At 41.7% G+C, this 24427-nt stretch overlaps 1 protein-coding gene across 13 annotated transcripts in view; it reads left to right on the top strand.

Moving 5' to 3' along the window:
• Positions 1-24427, top strand: part of UBR4 (ubiquitin protein ligase E3 component n-recognin 4) — a 132674-nt gene that overhangs the window by 14208 nt on the left and 94039 nt on the right. For all 13 annotated transcript variants that reach the window (XM_057305406.1, XM_057305405.1, XM_057305402.1 and 10 more), the window contains exons 11-26: positions 14-204; positions 3661-3760; positions 3898-4035; positions 4497-4614; positions 5697-5884; positions 6836-6995; positions 7116-7201; positions 13552-13721; positions 14937-15219; positions 15859-15994; positions 16917-16996; positions 17447-17575; positions 18544-18726; positions 18866-18988; positions 19078-19307; positions 21151-21272. In XM_057305406.1, coding sequence (XP_057161389.1) covers positions 14-204; positions 3661-3760; positions 3898-4035; positions 4497-4614; positions 5697-5884; positions 6836-6995; positions 7116-7201; positions 13552-13721; positions 14937-15219; positions 15859-15994; positions 16917-16996; positions 17447-17575; positions 18544-18726; positions 18866-18988; positions 19078-19307; positions 21151-21272 — 2437 coding nt within the window. The remainder of the gene's footprint in view (positions 1-13; positions 205-3660; positions 3761-3897; positions 4036-4496; positions 4615-5696; positions 5885-6835; positions 6996-7115; positions 7202-13551; positions 13722-14936; positions 15220-15858; positions 15995-16916; positions 16997-17446; positions 17576-18543; positions 18727-18865; positions 18989-19077; positions 19308-21150; positions 21273-24427) is intronic.

The following is a 24427-nucleotide window of genomic DNA, read 5'->3' as shown; positions in this document are numbered from 1 at the left end:
GCTTTTTCAACAGCACTATCAGAACTTCCAATTGCTGGGTGCCTGGTGTTTGTTAAACAGCCTTTTCCTCATATTGAACCTCAGTCCTACTGCCTTGGCTGATAAGGGGAAAGAGAAAGACCCACTGGCTGCACTCCGAGTCAGAGACATCCTTTCTCGTACAAAAGAGGGAGTGGGATCTCCTAAACTGGGGCCTGGGAAAGGGTACGTGTCTGTTCGATTGCTACTCGTGTTTTGTTTTGTGTCCCTGCCATTTTATATCGATGGGGGCTAGGGTAACCCCTCTCATCTTCACATCAGTAGAACAATTTGTCTCTATACCTGGTGAAATTTAACAGCTAAGGTGATGATCATAGTCTCCTATCTCTACATCATAGCCGTGTGATTTTGGACAAATCACTCATTTTTTCTGAGCTTGTTTGCTTATCTCTAAGAGGGGGAAAATGTCTATGTAATACATCTTTCAGGGTTTTTATGAGGTTCAGGTCAGAAAAAAATGCTTCCGTTTTGTAAAACGGGCTGGTGTGACTTGCAGTTAATGACTCACTTGAGTGTTTAACCTGTAAGGAAGATTCTGTCAGGTCCTATTGGCTTGCTTCCTACAACATTTGCTGCTGTTCTGATGAAGTCTGGACAATAAGCTCTGCTTGCTCGTAGAGGAGTTCGAGAAAGGACTTCCATGTGGTTCGAGGTTTTATTTTCTAAGCCCAGGCATTTCTGGATTTTGTTTATTCATTCGGTCCCAACCATGTGCTGGGCTCTCTCCAGGCATTGAGGATGTAGCGGTATTCAAAGCAATGTCTGTGCTTTTATGGAGCTTATTTTCTAACTGGAGCAACAGTGAACAAATACACCGATAAGTTCATGATAGATTCTCATATAAGTGTTGTGAAGAAAAATAAGCCAGAGAGAGGGGCTAGATAGTGACGGGGGTGTTATTTTAGTTAGGATGGTGAGGAATGGGCTCTAAAGACAAGATGGAGAGAACATATGTGAAGTGACAGAATGAGCCATGCAAATTTTGGGAGTAGAATTGTTCAGATTTGGAGGTGGAGGTATGATTGGCATTTTTAAGGATCAGCAAGGTCAGTGTGGCTGGAGTGGAGCCCTTGGGGAGGGAAGAGTGGTAGAAAGTTAGGTCAGAGAGGTAGCCAGGGGCCACATCTCCCAGGGCCAAGTGTAATCTGTAAGTGGTGGAAGGTTTTCCCCAGGGGAGTGATCTGATCTGATTTATTCGTTATCAGTGACCGGAGAACCCAGCTGCTGTGAGGAGAATAGACGGTAGGGTGTAAGGCAGGAAGGAGGGGGAATAGTTGGGAGGCTATTGCATTATTCCAAACAAGACATGAAGGGACTTGGAGTAGGGTGCTGGTGGGAAAGGCAGAGAAAAGAGGTCAGAGCAGCATGTGTGGAAGGTACAGCTGACAGGATTTGCTGATGGCTTGGATATTGAGTGTGAAATATACGACATCAAAATTTTTTGGCATTAGCAACTGGGTCGTATAATTTATGGAGACAGGGAACACTGGGTTAGGGCTTGGGTGGCAGGAAGGGAAGAAGTACAGAATTTTGTCTTCACCATACTGAGTTCGAGATGACTGTCAAACCTCTTTATGTGAGATGTTGAGTCGGCAGTTGGTATGGGCATTTGGAGTTCAAGGAGAAGGTCAAATTCTGGATCTCATTCAGCAGATTATTCACTGAGTGTCTTCTCTGTCCCAGGCTCTGTGTCAGTTCTGGAATGCTGTGATGGACAAAAAAAAAGACACATTTCCAAGATACATGAAGAGATATGTCAAATTGTATCTAGAGAGTATTCTAATAAGGGCATTTGGCCTGGTCAGAGAAATCAAGGCTGGCTTCCTTGAGGAAGTGTTAAGTGAGCTGAAATTTGAAATAGACATTGGAATGGTAGATAGTAGGATCAGGCAAAGCAGGGAAGTAAGCATGTTCCAGAGAGAACAGTAGTTTGTGATTTTATGAGTTTCTGTCTTCACGCTTGGCACTGTAGCAGGAAATGGGAGGATGCCAAAAGGTCTATCCTTCAGAGTAGCAGTTATGTTTAAAAAATGGTTTGTTTCTTGACACTGAAAAAGGAAACCTGTACCTTGTGTAAGTTACAAACCATGAAAAAGGGGGAAATAAGTCATCCTAAATTCTACCTTCCAAATTGGTAAACATTCTTCCAGACATTTTTCAGTGCAGATATATAAGACGTGTATATTTACAGAACAGGATCCCTGTTAGGAAATATTGTAGATAACTTTTCAGCGGCGCTGTTTCGGATTCACTGTGAGTGTTTAATGGCTGGCGGTTTTCCACCATATAAACATGCCGTTAACTACCCTATTGAAACACTTATTTAGGCTATATTAAATTTCTTGTTTTGATAAACTACGCTTTGATAAATCTTCCTAAATGTAAATCTTTGTGAACTTGTTTAATTATCTCCTTGGGGTAGATTCCCAGAAGTATGATTGTTAGGACAAAAGGCACACTTACGTGAAAATTTGCACTGTTTTGCTAGACTGTTCTGATTGCATTCTCACTAGCTCTGTGTGCATATATGCCCATTTCTCCAGGTCCTTTTTGACAGTGGCTGTCATTAATCCTCATGTTTTTCTAATCTTGAAGGAGAAGGATGATATTACATTGCTCCTACCCGTATTTCTTTGTTAGTACGACTGTAACTGCCTGTGTCTTTTGCCGCAGTTTTCTCTTTGGTATTTGTCCTTTTTTCTTACTGATGGACATGAGTTCTTTGTATATTAGGTATACTGATTCTTTGTCATTTGGTCATTTGGACAGAAAGAAAAAGTTTTACTCACGTTTAATGTGTAAAACTTTGCTTTCATTCTCTTTGGTTTGTAACCAGATATTTTATAGAAGTTGGCGATTTTTACCCTTTTTCTTCTCGAAAGAATGACTTTTTTTTTTCTTAATTGACGAGCAGTTTCTTACAAAAGACTGCAACTCTGAACAGCCAGATGGAAGAGAGGCCTAGGGCAAGGTGTGGGGAAAGATCGTGGCGCATCCCTGCACTCCCGACACGCACCGTTCTCTCATGTCCTGGTGTTCATCAGCCCAGAAGCTCTCGCAAAAGAATGACTTTTGTTATTTTTTTTAATTTTAATTTTTTAAAAAAGATTTTATTTATTTGAGAGAGTGAGAGGGCAAGCAGGGGGTGTGGCAGGCAGAGGCAGAGGGAGAAGCAAGCTCCCCGCCGAGCAGGGAGCCTGATGTGGGGCTCTGTCTCAGGACCCTGGGATCATGACCTGAGCTGAAGGCAACGATTAACCCACTGAGCCACCCACGTGCCCCAAAAGAATGACTTTGAAAAAATTCAACCAATCTTTGAATATCAGCATCTTTCACATCACCCAGTAGATTCGAACTGAGAGTTTGAATTCCAAAATGCCATGTGTTTGGGAGACTTTCTTGTGGTTCTGGAGTTCTTAACCTGAAGCCTGTGGATCCTGAGGCAGGCTGTGGGTGGGCTTCGGGAGACGAAGCTTTTGAAATTACATGCAGATATTGTGTGTGCATTTTTTTTCCTTCTGGGGAAAGGTCATAGATTCTGAAAGGGTTCTAGGCTCCAGATGGCAAGATCCCCTGCTTTTGAGGTGGTAATTCATGGTGTTTACCGTTTTCTTTGTGTAGGCACCAGGGATTTGGGGTGCTGTCAGTAATACTGGCAAACCATGCTGTCAAGCTGTTAAGCTCTCTCTTTCAAGACCTGCAAGTGGAAGCTCTGCACAAGGTGAGGGCTCATGCTCGGGGTCAGCATCTTCATTGCTGGCCTCACTTCTGGGGAAGCTTCCTTGAGCCATCCGATCCTGTTGTTACTTCCTGCTCAGTTGGAGGACATGAATTCTCTTTTGCTACGGTTCCCTTCAGGGCTGGGAGTCAGATGGTCCCCCTGCGGTCCTGAGCATTATGGCCCAGAGCACCTCCATCCAGAGGATCCAGAGGCTGATAGATTCTGTCCCACTGACAAACCTGCTGTTGACATTGCTCTCAACCTCCTACAGAAAGGTGGGTGGCGTCACACTACTGAGAATTGGGAAGATCTTATATAACCCTTTCGAAATGAATAAGGTTACATACTGTGACCTTTATAAACTCAAAAGTTGTGGTAATGGTTTTGAAGATGAGCGGAATTCTTGAATGATGGCACACATTTCAATCTGTTGTTGATTGCAGTGTTGTGATACATAAGGCTGCTTGATGCTTTGTGACAGTTGTCATGCTGATGCAGAAACTTAGAGGGCACTCTGGAAACACTCCTGTTTCAATTCTTGTCCGTAGCTTTGGCTTTGGCGTGCCTTGGTGGGATAAAGTGATTAGAGCCCTGAAGGAAGGGTGCTATTAGGCGGACTTCTTGGATTTAGAGGAAAGGAAAGGATACAGAGAGAGTGTCTCATGTGGTGAACGAGGTGAAGTAGGGCGGCTCTGTTTTTGTGACCAGCAGTTACAAAAGCTTGCTGCTTTCCTAGGCCTGTGTCCTGCAGCGTCAGAGGAAGGGTTCCATGAGCAGCGACGCCAGTGCCTCGACCGACTCAAACACCTACTATGAGGATGATTTCAGCAGCACGGAGGAGGACAGCAGCCAAGGTAGAGAGGCCTCTTTCGGTCTCCCAGGAGACAGACGGCGGAGTGCAACCGGAAGTATTCCCTGTGGCTTCCTTTAGTGTTCTGTTTGCCATCTTCACCTGCCTAGTGTGGATCTTGATTTTCTGTGCCCTCATAGGTGACATTGTTATTTATGAGTAATTTGAGCCGTGGAGACTGAAGGACAGGTACTACTTTCAGCAAAGCCCAGATTGCTTTTCAGCCTGTCTCTTCCAAGATCAGAATACATCTCAGTTCCTCTTTCTTTTTGTGTGGACCCATTTGGCAAATTCTTTTCTGAGCTTTCCCAGTGAAGCTCCGGAGGTTGTGTGAGAGGGGTTTGGTTTGGCCTTTGCCATCAATGTGTGGCTTGGGGAGGTGTAGGGAGAGGAATTCCAGATTCTGTTGCAGTGAAAACAGGGCAAAATGAACATTCTCTCCTGTCTTACTTTGGGGAGAGATTGAATAAGAAAAATGTCTCAGGTTGTTTATAATTAGGTTTGTGGGAGTAATGTATGGTATTGTGAAAGGTGCAGCTCTTAATTTAGGCTTTTCAACAAATAGACAAGTAAAAATTTGTTTTCCAGAATGTTTGGTTTATTGCCAATAAAGTGAGGTTGTTTCTTTTTTCTTCATTGGGCCCCTTTAAGAAATACCGGTATTGTTGAGGTATAATTTAGACGCAATAAAATGCTCCTATTTTATGTGTACATTTAGATGAGTATTGACAAATTTTTTTTTTTTTTAAAGATTTTATTTATTTATTTGACAGAGATAGAGACAGCCAGTGAGAGAGGGAACACAAGCAGGGGGAGTGGGAGAGGAAGAAGCAGGCTCATAGAGGAGGAGCCTGATGTGGGGCTCGATCCCGGAACGCCGGGACCACGCCCTGAGCCAAAGGCAGATGCTTAACCGCTGTGCCACCCAGGCGCCCCGAGTATTGACAAATTTATGCAACCATGTAACTACTACCTGAAATCAAGACATCCTGTGTTCCTTTTCACATAGACACTTCCACAAAGCAGATGTACTAAAAATTTTGTGAAAATGTGTTATTTTTATTCCTTTTTTCTTTCTCTGTTCAGATGATGACAGTGAGCCTATTTTGGGGCAATGGTTTGAAGAGACCATCTCCCCCAGTAAAGAGAAAGTGGCACCTCCGCCTCCTCCCCCGCCCCCTCCGCTGGAGAGCTCTCCTCGAGTTAAAAGCCCCAGTAAACAAGCCCCTGGTGAGAAGGGCAACATTTTGGCTAGTCGCAAAGATCCTGAGTTGGTAAGAGTGGATTTCTGAGGTTTAGGGGAAGGAGAGATGGGGAGAAGGGGTGTGAAAAGCAGAGCGTTTGAACTAAAACATTTTGTAGGTTGGGTTAACTGTAATATTTAGATATTTTTACTTAAGACTTAAGTGTACTGATGGTGTTTGATTAAATGACTTGTACTCTTGGTATTGTTTCTTGGAGTGAGGTTTAGTAATAACATAGCCTTTGGAGTTAGAAGTGAGTTTGAATCCTGCTACCACTACGGCTCCGAGACTTTGGGCGAATCTAAACTTCTCCAGGCCTTGGTTTTGTCTTCTGTCATACGGGAGTGATTGTACCTGCCTTTAGGGGTGTTGTGAAGAATTAACGAGCCCTTAGCATAAGTGTGGTCCATCGTAAGTGCTTGTTAATTATTTGTTCAAGCAGCATTTCTAGATGCCGTACTATCTATCAACACTGTTCTAAAGCTATATTGGTAAGTTAGATAAGGAACACACTTTGATATAGCTTAGTCTACTCAAGGTTGTGGACATAAAACATTTACACAATAATTCAATTTTATTTTGAGAGAGAAGTAAAGAGCTGGGAATTCTGTGTGTATAATGATCACATATAGGCTCCAGAATTCCTTATTTCAATAATGTCCTTGAGCTGAAGAAATGCAGGACCTTAGAGGAATGAATGACAGAAACAAGTCTGTCTGTCTAGAAGCCTCTGCCTTCACACAATGTTCTCTGAAGTCTGTTGTGTTCAACGGGTGCCATTTTGTATAACTGGTAGAATTATGTGGGAAAGATTGTCATCATTAAATTTTGTCCTACTGTAGGGGATTTAAAATCTGACTCTTTTATTCATTGCATTTGTTGCATCAGATCTGTGGGCATGTTTTATTTCTCTCTGTATTCAGGATTTGGAGGTATTCTGGCCTTTTGACCCCAACATAAGGTTCTTTATGTTCTTTTCAGTTCTTAGGTCTGGCTTCCAACATTTTGAACTTCATCACTTCTTCCATGCTGAACTCGCGGAACAATTTTATCCGAAACTACCTGAGTGTGTCTCTTTCAGAACACCACATGGCCACCCTGGCCAGCATCATTAAGGAGGTGGACAAAGATGGACTCAAGGGTCAGTAGAAAGGATAGGGGCCTGGTGGATTTTTTCCCCCAGTGGCGTTTGGCTGTTGGCAGGGCGGTATGATGCATCAAGGGGCTGCTTGAATAATCAGTGTCCTTATTTGCCTTCCAGGTTCATCAGATGAAGAGTTCGCTGCTGCTCTCTATCACTTCAACCACTCTCTGGTAACTTCTGACCTTCAGTCACCCAACCTGCAGGTTTGTGTGCACTGGGACCTTCGGCCAAGTACTGTCTGCGCCCGCTCCCAGTAGGCTGTAGTGTTGCAATTGTAAAGGAACATGGTTTGTTGTGGAAAACCCTTCCCTGGAAAGAGTTGGAGAGATTATTCTAGTATGTCCTACTGCCCCATCAGGATCATTTCAAGAAAGAGAAAATGTGTTCTTTATCCCCAAGTCATTCAGTAAGCTTAAAGCAAAGGAAAAACTACAAAACCAGCTCCTAATGACTGTCCTAGTAGACAGGTGGACAAAATAGACAAGAGGGCAGTTTATAAAAAAGGTAAATATCAATGGCTGACAATTCTAGGAAATGCTTAACTTCATTGGTAATCTAAGAAATCTGTGTTGGAAATATGTGTTTTAAAAGAGTCATTCAAATTGTAGGAGGTAGATGCTTTCAGATACACGTCTACTTGCAAACTCACCACCAAAATAAAGCCTAGAATCTTGATTGTGGCCTTTAAAAATATTAGGGTTTTCTCTCCCCACTAGTAGGTGATGTCTTAAATCCTGTGTCTCAAATTCCCCCTTTCATTAGTTTCATATATATATTTATTTTTACATTTATATTCCATAAATTTTCAAATTATTCATTTTCTTTTAGCTTTGTAGTAAATGATACCATGTTCTATATAATCTTGTTAGGCTTTCTTTTTTCCATTATATTGCCAAGATTCATCTATACTATTGCTAATTCTGTAGTTCTTATTTTGACTATTATATGCTGTCCCATTGTGTTTGTGACTATACCAGTTTATTCATCTCCCCTCTGCTCCCACTGATGGACCATTGGTTGTGTCAGAGTCTGTTGCTACTCCAGGTATTGCTGTGATCTTGTACGTGTCCCCTGGGATAACAAGGTAGATAACTGGGAGTAGAATTGGTAGGAGATGGAGTGCGCGACTGTAAGCAGGTAATGCCAGACTGCGCTCTAAAGTAGCTGCACCAGTGGGGCACCTAGCTGGCTCAGTCGATAGAGCACGTGACTCTTGATCTCGGGGTTGTGAGTTTGAGCCCCATATTGGGTGTAGAGATTACTTAAAAAAAAAAAAAAAGTAGCTGCACCAAGTTTTACTGTTACCAGCAGTGTGTCAGATTTGTGGCTTCACTTTCTCTCCCAACATTTGACAATGGCGTGTTTCTTTTCCAAGCCCAGCTCGGGGCTTGAACTCGACCCTGAGATCAGGACCAGAGCTGAGATTAAGAGTTGGACACTTAACCGAGTGAGCCACCCAGGTGCCCTGACAGTGTCATGTTTTGATAATAATTTTTTTAACATGGTCAGCGTTAGTGATTCTTTTAGTGTACATAAAGATCCCTGGGGAATTTGTTTAATAAATGTAGATTCCTAGTTGCAGCTACCCTTCACTTCCCCTAGTAGAATTAAATTTGGTAGATCTCTCCAATAGTTTGCCCTAAGATTGTTGAGAAAATTTTTGTTATTCTTCAGATTATTTCAGTGGATTCTGAGAATCAGGACACAGTTCAGGGGTTTGCACTTGCTCCCAAAGGGACGAAATCTAGGAGCTATTTCAAAAGGTTAAACTTGATTCTTACCATCCCAGGTTATTTGAGAAATTCTTAAAAATTTATTTCATTGTTTAAAAAGATGATTCATAAAACCTGTTTTTATGTACCTAGTGTTAGATGAAAAAATTGTTTTGGGGGCGCCTGGGTGGCACAGTCAGTTGAGCATCTGACTCTTGCTTTCGGCTCAGGTCATGATCTCAGGGTCGTGAGATTGAGGCCGCATCAGGATCCACGCTCAGCGCGGAGTTTGCTTGAAATTCTCTCCCTCTCCCTCCACCCCTCCCCGATGTGCATGTGTGTGTGCGCACGCACGTGCAAATCTTAAATTTTTTTTTGGCAGGGAAGGGAATATAAGTTGAGTGGTAAAGTTGTTGACCTATCTAAGATGAAGAGAAAAAAGTGCTTCAGCTAGTATATGGCCTGCAGCACCTTCTCACACTGTATAGGGTCAGGATGTCCTGCCAAAGTTATCAGCTCCTTGCTGAGATCTAAGTTTATTTAGGGAAGTTTCAAAGATCATAGACTTGGCCTTTTTCTGCCTAAACTTGTCCAAATAGTGGGGGAAGAAATATTTTCCTGTAGAGAATAGGAGTTCTTAAGATTCCTGTAATGATGTTGCTCTCTTAGCATTTAAAAAATAATTCCAGACCTTGTGTGGACATGCAGCTTGGCTGCCCATAACCACTGACTTTATGGAGAACAAATTATCAAACCTCCCTCTTCATTCCATTTCGAAACATGGGACTTTAAATTTTTCCCTTAAATTTCATTGCTGTGATGGGAGAAAGTGAAGGATGGTTCGCGTAATTTAACTATCTACTATTGATATTCTCTGGAATCATGTACAAAGTTCTTTTTTTTTTTTTTTTTTTGAGAGAGTGTGTGTGTGCATGGGGTGGGGTGGGGGCAAAGGGAGGGGTAGAGAGAGAATCTTAAGCAGGCTCCACACAAAGTGTGGAGCCCAACACGTGGCTCCATTTCATGACCCCGAGATCATGACCTAAGCTGAAACCAAGAGTTGGATGCTTAACTGAGCCACCCACATACAAAGTTACTTACCCAAGGTGTCTGACTTGCAGTGCAAGACATACACAGTGTCCTTTATGGGAGGTTAATGAAATAGAGCTCAGTCTGTGAAAGAAAACAAATGTAAGTTACCTCATAAAAATTTTCTTCACCTGTTAGAGTAATAAAAGACTCATTTTGAGTTAGTAAGACCACTAGGCTTCTCTACTTACAGAAGAAATCAAAACCTATTTATTGAAGGTGACTTATGACTATCTTGGGAAGAGGACTTTCTGCTAAAAGGCCATGTGCTTGGTTGGCATGGCCTCTCAGTTCTTTCTTTCAAATTTGTTTAATAGAGCAGTCTGCTAAGATGATTTGTGTCTTCTGAAGCCAAATGAGAAAGCAGGCTTTGTCTGGCTATCCGTTGGCATTCTGCTCTATTGACCACTGGTGATTAACTCAACTCTAGGCCCGGTTGGGGATGGAGCTGAAAGTTCCAGCCCTCTAATCATGTGGTTGGTTCCTCTGGCAACCAGCCCCCATCCTGAAGCTGTCTAGGGACCTCATTATCATAAACACAGGTATGTTGAAAGGGGCTTATTATGAAGAGCAAAGCACGTTCTTCTCACCCCTGTCAGGAAATGACAAGATTTTTAGGAGCTCTGTGCCAGGAATGGATCAAAGACCAAATATGTATTTCTTCTTATATCACAGTATCGAGTTAGTAGAGTTTCAGTTGGGAAAAATAAAAAAGTACTGGAGATGGATGGTAGTGATGTTTGCGTAGTGTATATGTACTTAATGCCACGGAACTGTACACTTAAAAATGATTTAAGTGGTAAATTTTATGTTACATTATTTTATCACAAGTAAAATAAGAAACATACCTGGCACATAGTACTAGTGCCTACTAAAGATTAGCCGCTATTTTATTAGTTTGTTACTATTACTATCATTATTTAATGTTATATTTATTATTAGCATTTATTGTCTTATTTATTACTACTACGTGTAGGAATATAATAACTTAATATTACATAGTGGTCTAGGTTCATGCATTCATTCACTGAGTATTCATTGAGCACCTACTATGTGCCAGGTAGTGTTGTAAACACTGAAGAAATCCAGAGGACTTGAATTAGTGTGGGATCGTGAGGAAAGGGGGCGATACAGTGTAGATAAAGGGCCCATGGTAGAGATCATGGGAAATTACTTGAATGGGGTAAAGGATAAAGGACATGGATAGGAAGGAGTCTGAGAGACTGCCTGCCTTTTCAACCCAAATGAGACCAGAAGGGGGACATCAGCAAGGAGAGTTGGTTTGGTGGTAGATGGAGCTGTCTTGAGTGTGCAGGGAGCTCATTCTAGGTTTGAGTCCGCTCAGGGGTTCTTTTTACTCACGAAGGCTTATTTATTGCACATTTGCTCAGAATGATTCTCTGGGTTCTTGAGCTACATGAGGCTCGTTGTGCCATTTTCTCTTTGTTCTGAAAAACAAGCCATGCCTGCTTACCCACACAACTTGGAGTCCCTGTGGTCAGCCAGCCTGGAAGCCGCTGTGTGATAGAGCTTGAGTGCGAGGCTTTCTTTTCATGAGGGCGTGAGCTACAGGCAGTCAGCTGTGGTGTTACCATGGGATTGTGTTGCTTCCTGTCAGAATGGGGAATTTTATAGATTTCAATCCAGTGAGAAAAGCTGTTTGTATGTTTTTGTATATGAGAATTATATATGAGTTTTGTGTATAAGAATTATACATTTTATCAGTGTTTTTAGTTAAAATAGTTACCACTACTACTATTAAAAAAATCATTTAAAATAGGATGACATTTTGAGATGCCAGTGGGATGAAGACATCTAGAAAGTAGTTGGAAATGTGAGTCGGAAATTCAGTTCTTAAAAAATTAAGATTGAGGGATGCCTGGGTGGCTCAGTTGGTTAAGCATCTGCCTTCAGCTCAGGTCATGGTCTCGGGGTCCTGGGATCGAGCCCCATGTTGGGCTCCCTGTTCATCAAGGAGTTTGCTTCTCCCTCTCCCTCTGTCTCTGCCTCCTATTCGTGCTTGCTCTCTCTCTCAAATAAATAAAAAATGCTAAAAAAAATTAAGATTGATAATGGAGTTGGAGAAATCATCCACTAAAAGGCAGTTGTTGAAGTAACGAGAACAGTTAGAACGTTGAAAAATGGCCTGAACGGGGAGGCTGGAGCCAGAAAGCCCAGGAGAGCCATCATGAAGCAAGGGTGGGTGCAGGGTGCCTGGAGGGCTGGAGGGAATGCTTCAGGCCAGGCCTCCGTGGGTGGGCTGTGGCTCAGTTTTACTTAGAAAGTCAGTTCCGTTTACTCAGGGCTAATGAGAGTTGGAGTGGATAGGGGAAAACCAGGTTCTTAGGAATGTTCGCTCACTTCTAAGGGCTCTGAGGTCTGAAACAACTTGACACAAAACAAAAAACCCTCTCTTAGAAAAATATGACTTCCATAACGTTATATAACATTATATCCTTCCACCAAATTCATGATTTACATTTTTCCATGTTATCTTTCTAGTCCCTGTCTGTATAGTTGCACAGTTTTGCAGTTAAAATCAGAAGATCAATACATCTCTTTTATCTGCTTTTTCAAATTTTGCTATTTCAAATATTGTTTACCTTGGTCTTGATAGTTGCCACTATTATGTCTGCATGTTCCTTGATTTGAACACTTAGGTTTTTTTCTAAATTTTTTGTTTTTCATTCCGGGAGTGCTACAGGTAAAGTTTTTGGTATAGCTCAGGCATGTTAATTGTTTTGAATTGTTTCCTTGAGTCAGGAATTGAGAAAAGTCTTTAAGGCTGTGTGGAGCATAATGATTAAGAATGCAAATTTTAGAGATAAACCTGGCTTGGGCGTTTGGGAATCATGTGGCTTAGGTCGTGTTCTTAAACCACCCTGAGCTCTGTGTCCTCCATCAGTCAAGCTGAGCACGTACCCACGTGGTGCTGTAGCTCTGAGCATTTCCTGTGACAGTGTATGTGCTGTGCTTAGCCCGGGATAACTGCCCAGTACGTGTGAACTACTCTTGATATCTGTGACATTCGGAATAATTATTTCCAAGGAGTGGGGTCCTCTGGGATGTTTTATGAGAATATAATTTAATTTGACAGACTTAGAAATTTATCCTATATCCCGAGGTAACTATGATCTGTGTCTTCTGAAGCCAAGTGAGAAGGCAGGCCTTTGTCTGGTTTTCATTGGCATCCTGCTCGGTTTGTGTGTGTGTTTGAGAAGATAAGTTGCAGCTTAGATAACTGAGCTGCAAGTCAAGCTTATTTGAAAGACGCGCTACAACTGGAGGCAAAGACAGCCCTGACTAACTGGGGGTGCCTTGACATCTTAGCGGGCAGACTTTCTCTGCTAATACTGCTGTAGACTACAAGTGGCTGGACCTACGAGTTGCAGGACCTCCCCACTTTGAGTGTTACTTATAGTATATAACTGATTGTGAAAGAAAAACTGTCAGCCCGTTTGGACAGTCATCCAGATTCTGCTGTCTCAGTGCATCTCTCCTTTTTCAGGACCCCATTTATGATACCAATTAACTAGAATTGTGAATGGGGTTAGATTAGTAATTTCCCCTTTATAGTTTTGCTATTTGTTGAGTGAAATGACCTTTCTCCAAACCACGTCTAGATCTGAATTTCCGCGTGCTCTTTACAGTACTCTTCCAGCATTAAAGAGTAACATTTAGGGCTCATGGGTAACCTTTGGCCTCATTCTCCATCTTTTTCCTAATGGTTTCTTGTATGTCTTTCCTGGCAGAACACGCTGTTGCAGCAGCTGGGAGTAGCTCCTTTCTCTGAGGGCCCTTGGCCCTTGTACATTCACCCTCAAAGCCTCTCTGTGCTTTCACGCCTTTTACTCATCTGGCAACATAAAGCTGGTGCTCAAGGTGATCCCGATGTCCCTGAATGCCTTAAAGTTTGGGACAGGTAAGAGAACTCCAGAAGCCCCGCAGAGAGGATTATGTGCTTTTTAAATTTGTTTGACTTCTTTGTAGTTAGCTTGGGCTCTGAGGTGGTATCTGATGATAGGGTGGAGGGTGGTGAGGGCGGAGGAGTCTGTTTCTGATGGCATTGGGGGAAGATTATGAGACAGAACCTGAATCCTGAACGTAACCAATTTTACCTTGACCTGATTTTTTGAGAGATGGAACAGGGAAGCCAACTCTGTCTTTGGTTATTTTGCTTTCAACATGAAAACCACTCAGCGTGACTTGCAGTCTTTTTTTGGACAACTTTTAAAGAATTTTTTTACTTGGGGGAAGCTCAGATTAATCATCTAAATCCTCTTTAGATGGACCTATATTTGCCATTTTTGTTTACATGGTTAGGAGTCTTCAAAGCAGTTTGTTTTCCTAAAAGGCTTTGCTTTTCTCTTTCCCATACTATGATTAAATAGCTCTAATCTGGATTTCAGAAATCATAAACCTCCTTGAATGCCAAAGACCCACTGTATTTTTCTTTTGGAATCTTGCAAAAAGACCAGGAGGTGGGGAAGGGGGGGAGGGGGAAGTATAGGGAGATGGGGTGAGGGAAACCCTTATTAAAACACAAATCTCTTTCCTAATAGCCAAAGGCAATGGAAACAGTTGGCTACATTCATTCCTCTTTTGCATAAAAGCTCTTTTGACCAGTTCTTTGAATAGTATAATTTATTTTTTATTGCTTTTTAGTGCATTGAGTTATTTTTGAGTGCTATCATGCAGTGATTTTAACCTGTAGTGTAAACTCTCAAAATAAGAATTAAGCTGTAGAGTCAAATTATAGGGAAAAGTAATTGAACTGTTGCTAGTTTATCAAACTGTCCAAGTGTACTAATTAAAAAAGAACATGAGCCACCTTTTGGGGGAGCTTACAGTTTTTCATGGTCAGAAATGGCAGAGTGGGTGTTTACACTACTGCCACAGTCGACAAGGAATATTCTGTGGCCGAATTTACCTTTTTTGTAGCCAAGATTGGATTTTTAATCTTCTCTTTATGTTTTAGTCTTCATTTTGTCTACATTTTGTATATTTTTGTCTTCCGTGATTTGTTATCTTGATGCCTGGGTTTAAAAAGCTTAACTCTTCCAGCACTTGACATTGTAACCCTTGGGGGACATTCTGACTTCTTCCACCAGACATGTTCTCCTTTTCTCTGCGGTAGGTTTTTGTCGACAATGAAGCAGAATGCCCTGCAAGGGGTGGTGCCCAACGAGACAGAAGATTTGAATGTGGAACACCTGCAGCTGCTCCTTCTCATTTTCCACAACTTCACTGAGAAAGGCCGACGGGCCATCCTGACCCTTTTTGTGCAGATCATCCAGGAGCTGAGCGCCAACATGGATGCGCAGGCGCGGTCCGTGCCTCTCATCCTAGCTCGCCTGCTTCTGATCTTTGATTATCTGCTTCATCAGTACTCCAAAGCCCCTGTGTATCTGTTCGAGCAGGTACAGATGAACACATTGTTTTTGCTTTACCAGCTGTTATTGAGAGTGTTTTTCTTCTCGAGTTGCCATGATCCAAAGCAAAGTGACTTGTTCGTTTTAGGTTTTAAACATTTGTTGTGGTAGGTTTATGATTAACTTTAGGAAGACCACCGGACTTGCGTGTGCGCATTCACACTTTGTATTTAGCCAGGAGCAGTAAATGTAGGTTATTTGATTTGATGGTTTTGTGAACATTGGATTATAGGTTCTGTTCACAGGTGTCCTTTGAATTAGCTGACTTTACCTGGTGTCCAGCTCAGTGCCCTGAGCATCTGCCCTCCATGAGTATTTGTTAGTGGTTGAATGATGGTTGAGCAGTAACTTTTATGGATTAGTAAACTCTTTTGTTGTAGGGATCCAACATCAGGACGGGAGGGCCAGTTAAGGATTTTTCAGCATTTCCTAAAATGTTTGCTTGAGCCCTGTTCCCCTTGTACTTTGGCAAGAAGTTGCTCTCCAAAGAAGTTACAGAAAAATCAAAACTTTAGTTTGGTTTGTGAGTTTCCCAAGCTTTGATGCGTTGATCAGTTATCACACCTGCAGTGAGATGCAGAATGTCGCTATGTGTCTTTCTTAATTTGAGTATTTGTGTTTTAAAAGGTGCAGCATAACTTGCTGAGTCCTCCTTTTGGGTGGGCAAATGGATCCCAGGACAGCAGCAGCCGCCGGGCGACCACCCCTCTCTATCATGGGTTCAAAGAAGTAGAAGAAAACTGGTCTAAGCATTTTTCATCAGGTCAGAAAGAAGATTGTCAGTAAGAAGCTGACTCACTGGTTCTCATTGTGGGGATTGAATTTGGTGCTTAGAGACTCCTCAAGACTTAGTCTATTCCCTGTAGGTGGCAAATACCAAGGGATTCAAAACATTTTTGGAAATAGACTGTCACATATCCCACATTGATTTAAAAACAAAAAGCAAAACAACATTGAGACATAAGAATTAGGAATTCTTGTGTCTGCTGCTCATGGAGTGTAGTACATGGATTCCTGCCACTCTGAGTGATTACATTTAATTTTCCACAGGAAAGTGGTACTAGCCCACAAGGCTGAATTTCCTTTTGGTCATGGTGGGGTACTGTTCAGAAAATAATGGGAGCCATGACCTTCTCTATGGTGATTCTTAGGAGCAGTTGTCCATTCTTTTGATGAAGTGCCTCTTATGTTTATTTTTAGTGTGTGTTTGCTCATCCTTAGGATTGTTAGCTGTTAAATGTATTTTGTGGAAACTCTCATCAAGGCTGTGTATGAATTTAGTATCACTGGGATCTCTTATTACTTAGTCCCTTTGATACTGGGGAGACAGCATTTAAGTTTAATGCAGTTAGTCTAAGGACCCAATTTTGATGATTAACTTGGTGATTGTAGAGCTACCTCTGTTATCTTCTAGAGCAGTGGTTCTTAACTAGGGATGATTGGGCCCCTCCCCAGAGGAGACATTTGGCAATGTCTGGAGACCTGTTTGGTTGTCACAGTGGGGAAGGGTGCTAAACATCCTGTCGTGCACAGGACTGCAGCACAGGACTGGCCCTGAGTGTCAGTAGTGCCAGGGTTGTTTGTGTCTTCAAGTGTCTGAAGTGTTTTCTTAGTTTTTACATTTTATGCTTGCTGAACAGAGTTGAGAATGAAACCATTCTTTTAACGAGCTCATTGTTTTTCAGATGCTGTCCCACAACCCAGATTCTACTGTGTCCTGTCCCCAGAAGCCTCAGAGGATGATTTGAACCGACTCGATTCTGTGGTACCAGGAATTTTAAAACCCCATCTTACATATGGGTCAGATGGTTTCCACCAAAATCAGTCTATCAGGGGAAAAGGGAATGACTTGCTTTTTGTAATGAGGGAATTTGGCCTGTTTTAGGATTTGAGCTTATTCTAGAAGGAAAATGTCATTTGCCGGGCTTCACTTTTGCCATAGGGGCATCTTCTTCCCGTCTTTGTTAGTATCTTCACGTGCAGATATTTTTAATGGACAAAAATAGTTGTCTCATTCTAATGCCTGCACTTGTGTTCTCACATAACCCATAAACCGAGAGAGGTCCCAGAGTGGGAATCTTGCTGCAATGAGAAATTCTTACCTATTATTTGAATGAGCTATTTGCCAGTCATGAGGTTAAATGATAGTGTAGGGGTAGCACACAAAATATTTAAAAAAATAAGAAAAAAAAATTTTTTCCCCCCTCAATATTAGGCATGTGATGTTCTTTTCTCTAAGCTTGTCAAGTATGATGAGCTTTATGCTGCACTGACATCCCTGCTTGCGGCTGGATCCCAGCTTGATACAGTCAGGAGAAAGGAAAACAAGAACGTAACAGCCCTGGTAAGACCACTGAAGCGCCGGCTGAGTATAAAGAGTTTGGAATGTGTTTGATGATTGGGTAGCAGTTCTACCAGAAATTTCTTTCTGAGATCTAATCAGTTACTGAATTATCTGTTTCCAGAACTGACTGATATTTCAGTCTGTCTGCCTGCCTGCCTGCCTTCCTTCCTTCCTTTTTTTTTTTTTTTTTTAAAGATTTTATTTATTAGAGAGTGAGAAAGAGGTTGAAATGAGCACGAGCGGGGAGGGGGGCGGGACAGGTAGAATGAGAAGCAGGCTCCCCACTGAGTGGCTCAGGCTCGATCGCAGGATCCTGAGATCATGACCTGAGCCGAAGGCAGCCGCTTAACTGATTGAGCCACCCAGGCGCCCCTGATACCTCAGTGTTTCTATGTAGTTTGGGTGGCTGTGTTCACTTAGAGATAGTTTAACCATTTTGCCTTTCTTTTTGTTACATTGAGGGAACTATGTGACTTTGAGAGTTAATGGCCACCTAAATATCAGCGCTTCAGTGAATGGTGGTTGATGTGTGACAGTGACAGTCTCCCACTGGCATTTTTTCTCTGGTCCCACGAATGCATCTCTACCTCTGGAACCTGTAACAGCAGTTCAGGCCACAGAAAGGGGCACCTGATGATGGGGTTGCCGGCAGAATGGCTCGGTCTCTTTTGGTTACTTGATAAATTCTTGGGAAGCCAGAGTTGTCTTATAGCAATGGCTTTGGCCTGTGAGATGTGCACAGGTGGAGCAAGTTATTTCGACGTGTGTTTTACTATTTTCTGTTTTGTTATTAGATACATTCTCTATCAAAGACCTGCCGAGCAGACTTGCGAGCCAGATCTTAGCTGAAGAGCAGGACTGCATACAGTCTGCTTTAAACATTGTATTTGGAACAGTTCTTACTGTCTGGGGGCTCGTGACATGATACCAAGTGCCACTGCTGCGACCGCTCTTTTTGCTTCCTCCAGGAGGCCTGTGCCCTTCAGTGTTACTTCTTGATACTGTGGAGGATCCTGGGGATTTTGCCACCATCAAAGACCTACATGAACCAGCTGGCCATGAACTCACCTGAGATGAGTGAATGTGACATCTTACACACCTTGCGCTGGTCTTCCCGCCTCCGCATTAGCTCTTATGTCAGCTGGATAAAGGTACCACGGTGTCACACAGGGCTTGCTGTCAAAGCCACCATGCTCTGTACTTGTGGGAACTTGTCAATTTAAGGGTAATGAAAGCTTTAGACTCTATCTGTATTAATCTCCTGAATACCTTTTCTTGCTGTCCAAACAGGATCACCTTATCAAACAAGGAATGAAGGCGGAACATGCTGGTTCTCTACTAGAACTGGCATCCACCAAGTGCAGCTCAGTGAAATATGACGTTGAAATTGTAGAGGAATACTTTGCTCGACAGGTATGTTTATTTTGGGTCCATAATGCCAGGATTTAGCTTTTGCTGCAGCTTTTTGCCTCAACTAACTAATATCTTGGGTACTTTTAAAGATATCATCATTCTGTAGCATCGACTGTACCACCATCTTGCAACTCCATGAAATTCCAAGTCTGCAGTCCATCTACACCCTTGATGCTGCCATCTCGAAGGTCCAGGTCTCCCTGGATGAGCATTTTTCCAAGATGGCCGCTGAGACCGATCCTCATAAGTCGTCTGAGATCACCAAGAACCTGCTTCCAGCCACGCTACAGCTCATTGACACCTATGCGTCATTCACTAGGTGTGATGGGCTGCCTGACCGCAGATGTCGGAAGTGGGGAGTTTAGATCCTTGGGTTTACTTTCTTTAGAAGCCTGAAAATTCTTCAAATTGAACTTAGTGGTTCTAAGTACTGTTCACTGTGCAGATCCTTATGGACTCAGAATCTTACATTTTTTTCTTTTTGTCAGCTTAGGGTTTTTTTTTCTCTTGGTAAAATGTTTTTTCTCTAATATAAAGAAAGGAATGTCTGTGAGAGAATTTTCAAATAGTTCAGGAAGAGTCAAGAGCAAGTTTGATGTCTATAAATCTTTAAATATTTTATTGCATTGAACTTACAGGATACTAGGAAAGATAATGAAATTTCCTCAAACGTGTCATTTCTGTTATTCACTAAGACGAAGCTTTAAATGCTCTTCAAATTTCATGGTAGGAAGTTAGAGAAACAAATTTTGTAATGAATCAGGGAGTATTTTGAAATCCAGTCCTTTCTAAAATAATACACGTTGGAAATTGCACGCCCTATAGACTAGTTCTGCATGATGTTTAAATACTGTGGAATCTACTTTCAGTGTATAAAGATGGTGAGTTTATTCACATAACAAGATTTCTGACTTTTCTTACATGGGAAGAACTAGCAGAACTGGGTCTGACTTGCCACGTGACATTAGCACGTTGGAGTTGAGGAGTGGCTACCCCGTGTAGCTGTTCACACCGGGTGCCTTTATGCTCGTTTACTTTCTCTGGTCCCTGTAGGATTTCACCGTTCAGCTCCTGTTCTGTGGAGCTTTTATGCTAAAAGGTACTTTAGATTGTTGTAAAGTTTAACTAATGCCTAAGTTTGGATGTCTTGCAGTAAGTAGAGCAGGGATTCTTGCTGGAGGCACAGTTCTTGACGATACATGAACAGGAGGCATGAATAGCAAATGGGGGTGCTTGCTATATGTCAAGTACTTTTCTAGGTGCTGGGGGATCACAGTAGCAAAGCTGACAAAGTCCCTGCCCCCTGAGAGCTTCTAGGCTCCAATCTGGCCCATAAGGCCAACTCTTTGTACACTAAGCTGTTAATAAATGTTCTTGGCAAGTAAGTTTGGGAAGTCCTGAGTAAATATGGTTGAACTGCTTTTGAAAAAGTATAGTAAGTTGACCTTTGAACACCGATCCCCCTGTGTAGTTGAAAATGTGCTTAGAACTTTTGATCCCCCCAAAACATAACTACTGATAGCCCACTGTTGACCGGATGGGGAAGTAAAGGATTTGAGTAGGAATGAGTTAAGGGCGGTAGTTACCCTCTAAATTTATAGCTGTTTGTATTTTCCTGAATTGCAGTGAATTGCTGTACTGATAACATAAAGATCTATTAGCACGTGCTTTGTGTATATGTGTATCATATACTGTGTTCTTACAATTAAGCTAGTGAAAAAGAAAATGTTATTGGGAAAATCATAAGGAAGACAGAATGTTTACAGTACTGTATTGTACTTATTGGCAAAAATCCGTGTGTAAGTAGACCTGTGCAATTAAAACTCCTATCGTTCAGAGGTGAACTGTACTTCTCAGAGCCTTCAGTATATACACTGCCAATCTTTCAAAGCTAGGGGAGGTGGGTAGATAGTGTTCAGTGTTTGCCAAGCTCATTTGTCCTGGAATTGCATTTTGGGAACATTTCAGAGGATGGGATATTCTTTGGGAAGCAGCTACCCATTGGAAATCTTACGAGATCACAAAGGGGCAGGTACTGTCAACTACATTTAATAGATTGGGAAACCGAGGTACAGGTGTTCCAGTTTGTCTAGGGCAGTTTCTTCTAATTATGATGGGAGTAGATTCTTCAGCTTTCACATATCTCTTATTTTTTTCTTCAGAGCCTATTTGCTACAGAACTTTAATGAAGAAGGATCCACTGAAAAACCTTCCCAGGAGAAATTGCATGGCTTTGCTGCTGTTTTGGCTATTGGCTCTAGTAGGTGCAAGGCGAACACTCTGGGTAAGTGAATGTGCTTTTGAAATGCTGTTACCGCTAGTAGGACTAGTCTTTTTTTTTTTTTTTTTTTTTTTTTTTTAATGATTTTTTAATTATATTATGTTAGTCACCATACAGTACATCCCCGGTTTCCGATGTAAGGCTCGATGATTCATTAGTTGTGTATAACACCCAGTGCACCATGCAATACGTGCCCTCCTTACTACCCATCACCGGTCTATCCCATTCCCTCACCCCCCTCCCCTCTGAAGTCCTCAGTTTGTTTCTCATAGTCCATAGTCTCTCATGTTTCATTCCCCCTTCTGATTACCCCCCCCTTTCTTTATCCCTTTCTTCCCCTACTGATCATCCTAGTTCTCATGTTCCATAGATGAGAGAAATCATATGATAGTTGTCTTTCTCTGCTTGACTTATTTCACTTAGCATTATCTCCTCCAGTGCTGTCCATGTTGTAGCAAATGTTGAGAACTCGTTCTTTCTGATAGCTGAGTAATATTCCATTGTATATATGGACCACAACTTCTTAATCCAGTCATCTGTTGAAGGGCATCTCGGCTCCTTCCACGATTTAGCTATTGTGGACATTGCTGCTATGAACATTGGGGTGCATATGGCCCTTCTCTTCACTACGTCTGTATCTTTGGGGTAAATACCCAGTAGTGCAATGGCTGGATCATAGGGTAGCTCAATTTTTAACTTTTTAAGGGACCTCCACACTGTTTTCCAGAGTGGCTGTACCAACTTGCATTCCCACCAACAATGTAGGAGGGATCCCCTTTCTCCACATCCTCTCCAACAATTGTTGTTTCTTGCCTTGTCTATTTTTGCCATTCTAACTGGCGTAAGGTGGTATCTCAGTGTGGTTTTGATTTGAATTTCCTTGATGGCTAATGATTTTGAACATTTTTTCATGTGTCTGTTAGCCATTTGTATGTCTTCATTGGAAAAGTGTCTGTTCATATCTTCTGCCCATTTTTTGATTTGTTTATTTGTTTCTCGTGTATTGAGTTTGAGAAGTTCTTTGTAGATCTTGGATACCAGTCCTTTATCTGTAGTGTCATTTGCAAATATATTCTCCCATTCCGTGGGCTGCCTCTTAGTTTTTCTGACTGTTTCCTTGGCTGTGCAGAAACTTTTAATCTTGATGAAGTCCCATAAATTCATTTTATCTTTTGTTTCTCTTGCCTTTGGGGATGTGTCATGAAAAAGGTTGCTTTGGCCGATGTCGTAGAGGTTGTTGCCTATGTTCTCCTCTAGAATTTTGATAGATTCCTGTCTCACATTGAGGTCTTTCATCCATTTGGAGTTTATTTTTGTGTATGGTGTGAGATAGTGGTCAAGTTTCATTCTTTTGCATGTAGCTGTCCAATTTTCCCAGCACCATTTATTGAAGAGACTGTCTTTTTCCCACCGGATGTTTTTTCCTGCTTTATCAAATATTAGTTGCCCAAAGAGCCGAGGGTCCATTTCTGGGCTCTCTATTCTTTTCCATTGGTCTATGTGTCTGTTTTTGTGCCAGTACCATGCTGTCTTTGTGATCACAGCTTTGTAGTACAGCTCGAAATCCGGCATTGTGATGCCCCCAGCTTTGTTTTTCCTTTTCAACAGTTCCTTGGAGATTCGGGGCCTTTTCTGTTTCCATACAAATTTAAGGACTGTTTGTTCCAGTTCTTTGAAAAATGTCCTTGGTATTTTGATCGGGATAGCATTGAAAGTGTAGATTGCTCTGGGTAGCATGGACATTTTAACTATGTTAATTCTTCCGATCCATGAGCATGGAATATCTTTCCATCTTTTTATGTCTTCCTCAATGTCTTTCAAGAGTGATTTATAGTTTCTAGAATATAGGTCCTTTACGTCTCTGGTTAGGTTAATTCCAAGGTAACGTATGGTTTTTGGTGCTATTGTAAATGGGATGGATTCCCTAATTTCTCTTTCTTCGGTCTCGTTATTCGTGTATAGAAATGCAACTGATTTCTGAGCATTTATTTTGTATCCTGCCACGTTACTGAATTGCTCTATAACTTCTAATAATTTGGGAGTGGCTTCTTTTGGGTTTTCCATATAGAGTATCATGTCATCTGCAAAGAGAGACATTTTGACTTCTTCTTTGCCAATTTGAATACCTTTGATCCCTTTTTGTTGTCTGATTGCTGTTGCAAGGACTTCTAGTACTATGTTGAATAATAGTGGCGAGAGTGGGCATCCTTGTCGAGTTCCTGATCTTAAGGGAAAGGCTTCCAGCTTTTCTCCATTGAGAATAATATTTGCAGTAGGCTTTTCATAGATGGCTTTTATGAGATTGAGAAATGTACCTTCTATTCCTACACTCTGAAGGGTTTTAATCAGGAAAGGATGCTGTATTTTGTCAAATGCTTTTTCAGCATCGATTGAGAGGATCATATGGTTCCTGAGTCTTTTCTTGTTGATATGATGTATCACACTGATTGATTTGCGAATATTGAACCACGCTTGCATCCCAGGTATGAATCCCACTTGATCGTGATGGATAATCCTTTTAATGTACTGTTGGATTCTATTAGCAAGTATCTTGTTGAGGATTTTGGCGTCCATATTCATTAGGGAAATCGGTCTGTAATTCTCCTTTTTGAGGGGGTCTTTGCCTGGTTTGGGGATCAAGGTAATATTGGCCTCATAGAATGAGTTTGGTAGCTTTCCTTCTGTTTCTATTTTTTGAAATAGCTTTAGGAGAATAGGTATTATTTCTTCCTTGAATGTTTGGTAGAATTCCCCAGGAAAACCGTCCGGGCCTGGAGTTTTGTTATTTGGAAGGTTGTTTATCACTGACTCAATTTCTTCATAATTAATTGGCCTGTTTAAGGAATCAATTTCTTCCGGTTTCAATCTTGGTAGTTTATAGGTTTCCAGGAAGGATTCCATCTCTTCCAGATTGCTTAGTTTATTGGCATATAGCTGTTGATAAAAATTTCTAATAATCCTTCCAATTTCAATGGTGCTCGTCGTGACCTCTCCTTTTTCATTCATAATTTTAATAATCTGGGTCCTTTCTCTTTTCTTTTGGATAAGTCTTGCCAGTGGTCTGTCAATTTTATTGATTCTCTCAAAGAACCAGCTTCTAGTCCTGTTGATCTGCTCTACTGTACTTCTGGTTTCTGCTTGATTGATTTCAGCTCTAA

Source organism: Ursus arctos, unplaced genomic scaffold, assembly GCF_023065955.2.
Source record: "Ursus arctos isolate Adak ecotype North America unplaced genomic scaffold, UrsArc2.0 scaffold_32, whole genome shotgun sequence".
Taxonomy (NCBI): Eukaryota; Metazoa; Chordata; class Mammalia; order Carnivora; family Ursidae; genus Ursus; species Ursus arctos.
Note: the sequence above shows the minus strand (reverse complement) of the source record. Positions and strands in the feature narration are given on the sequence as shown.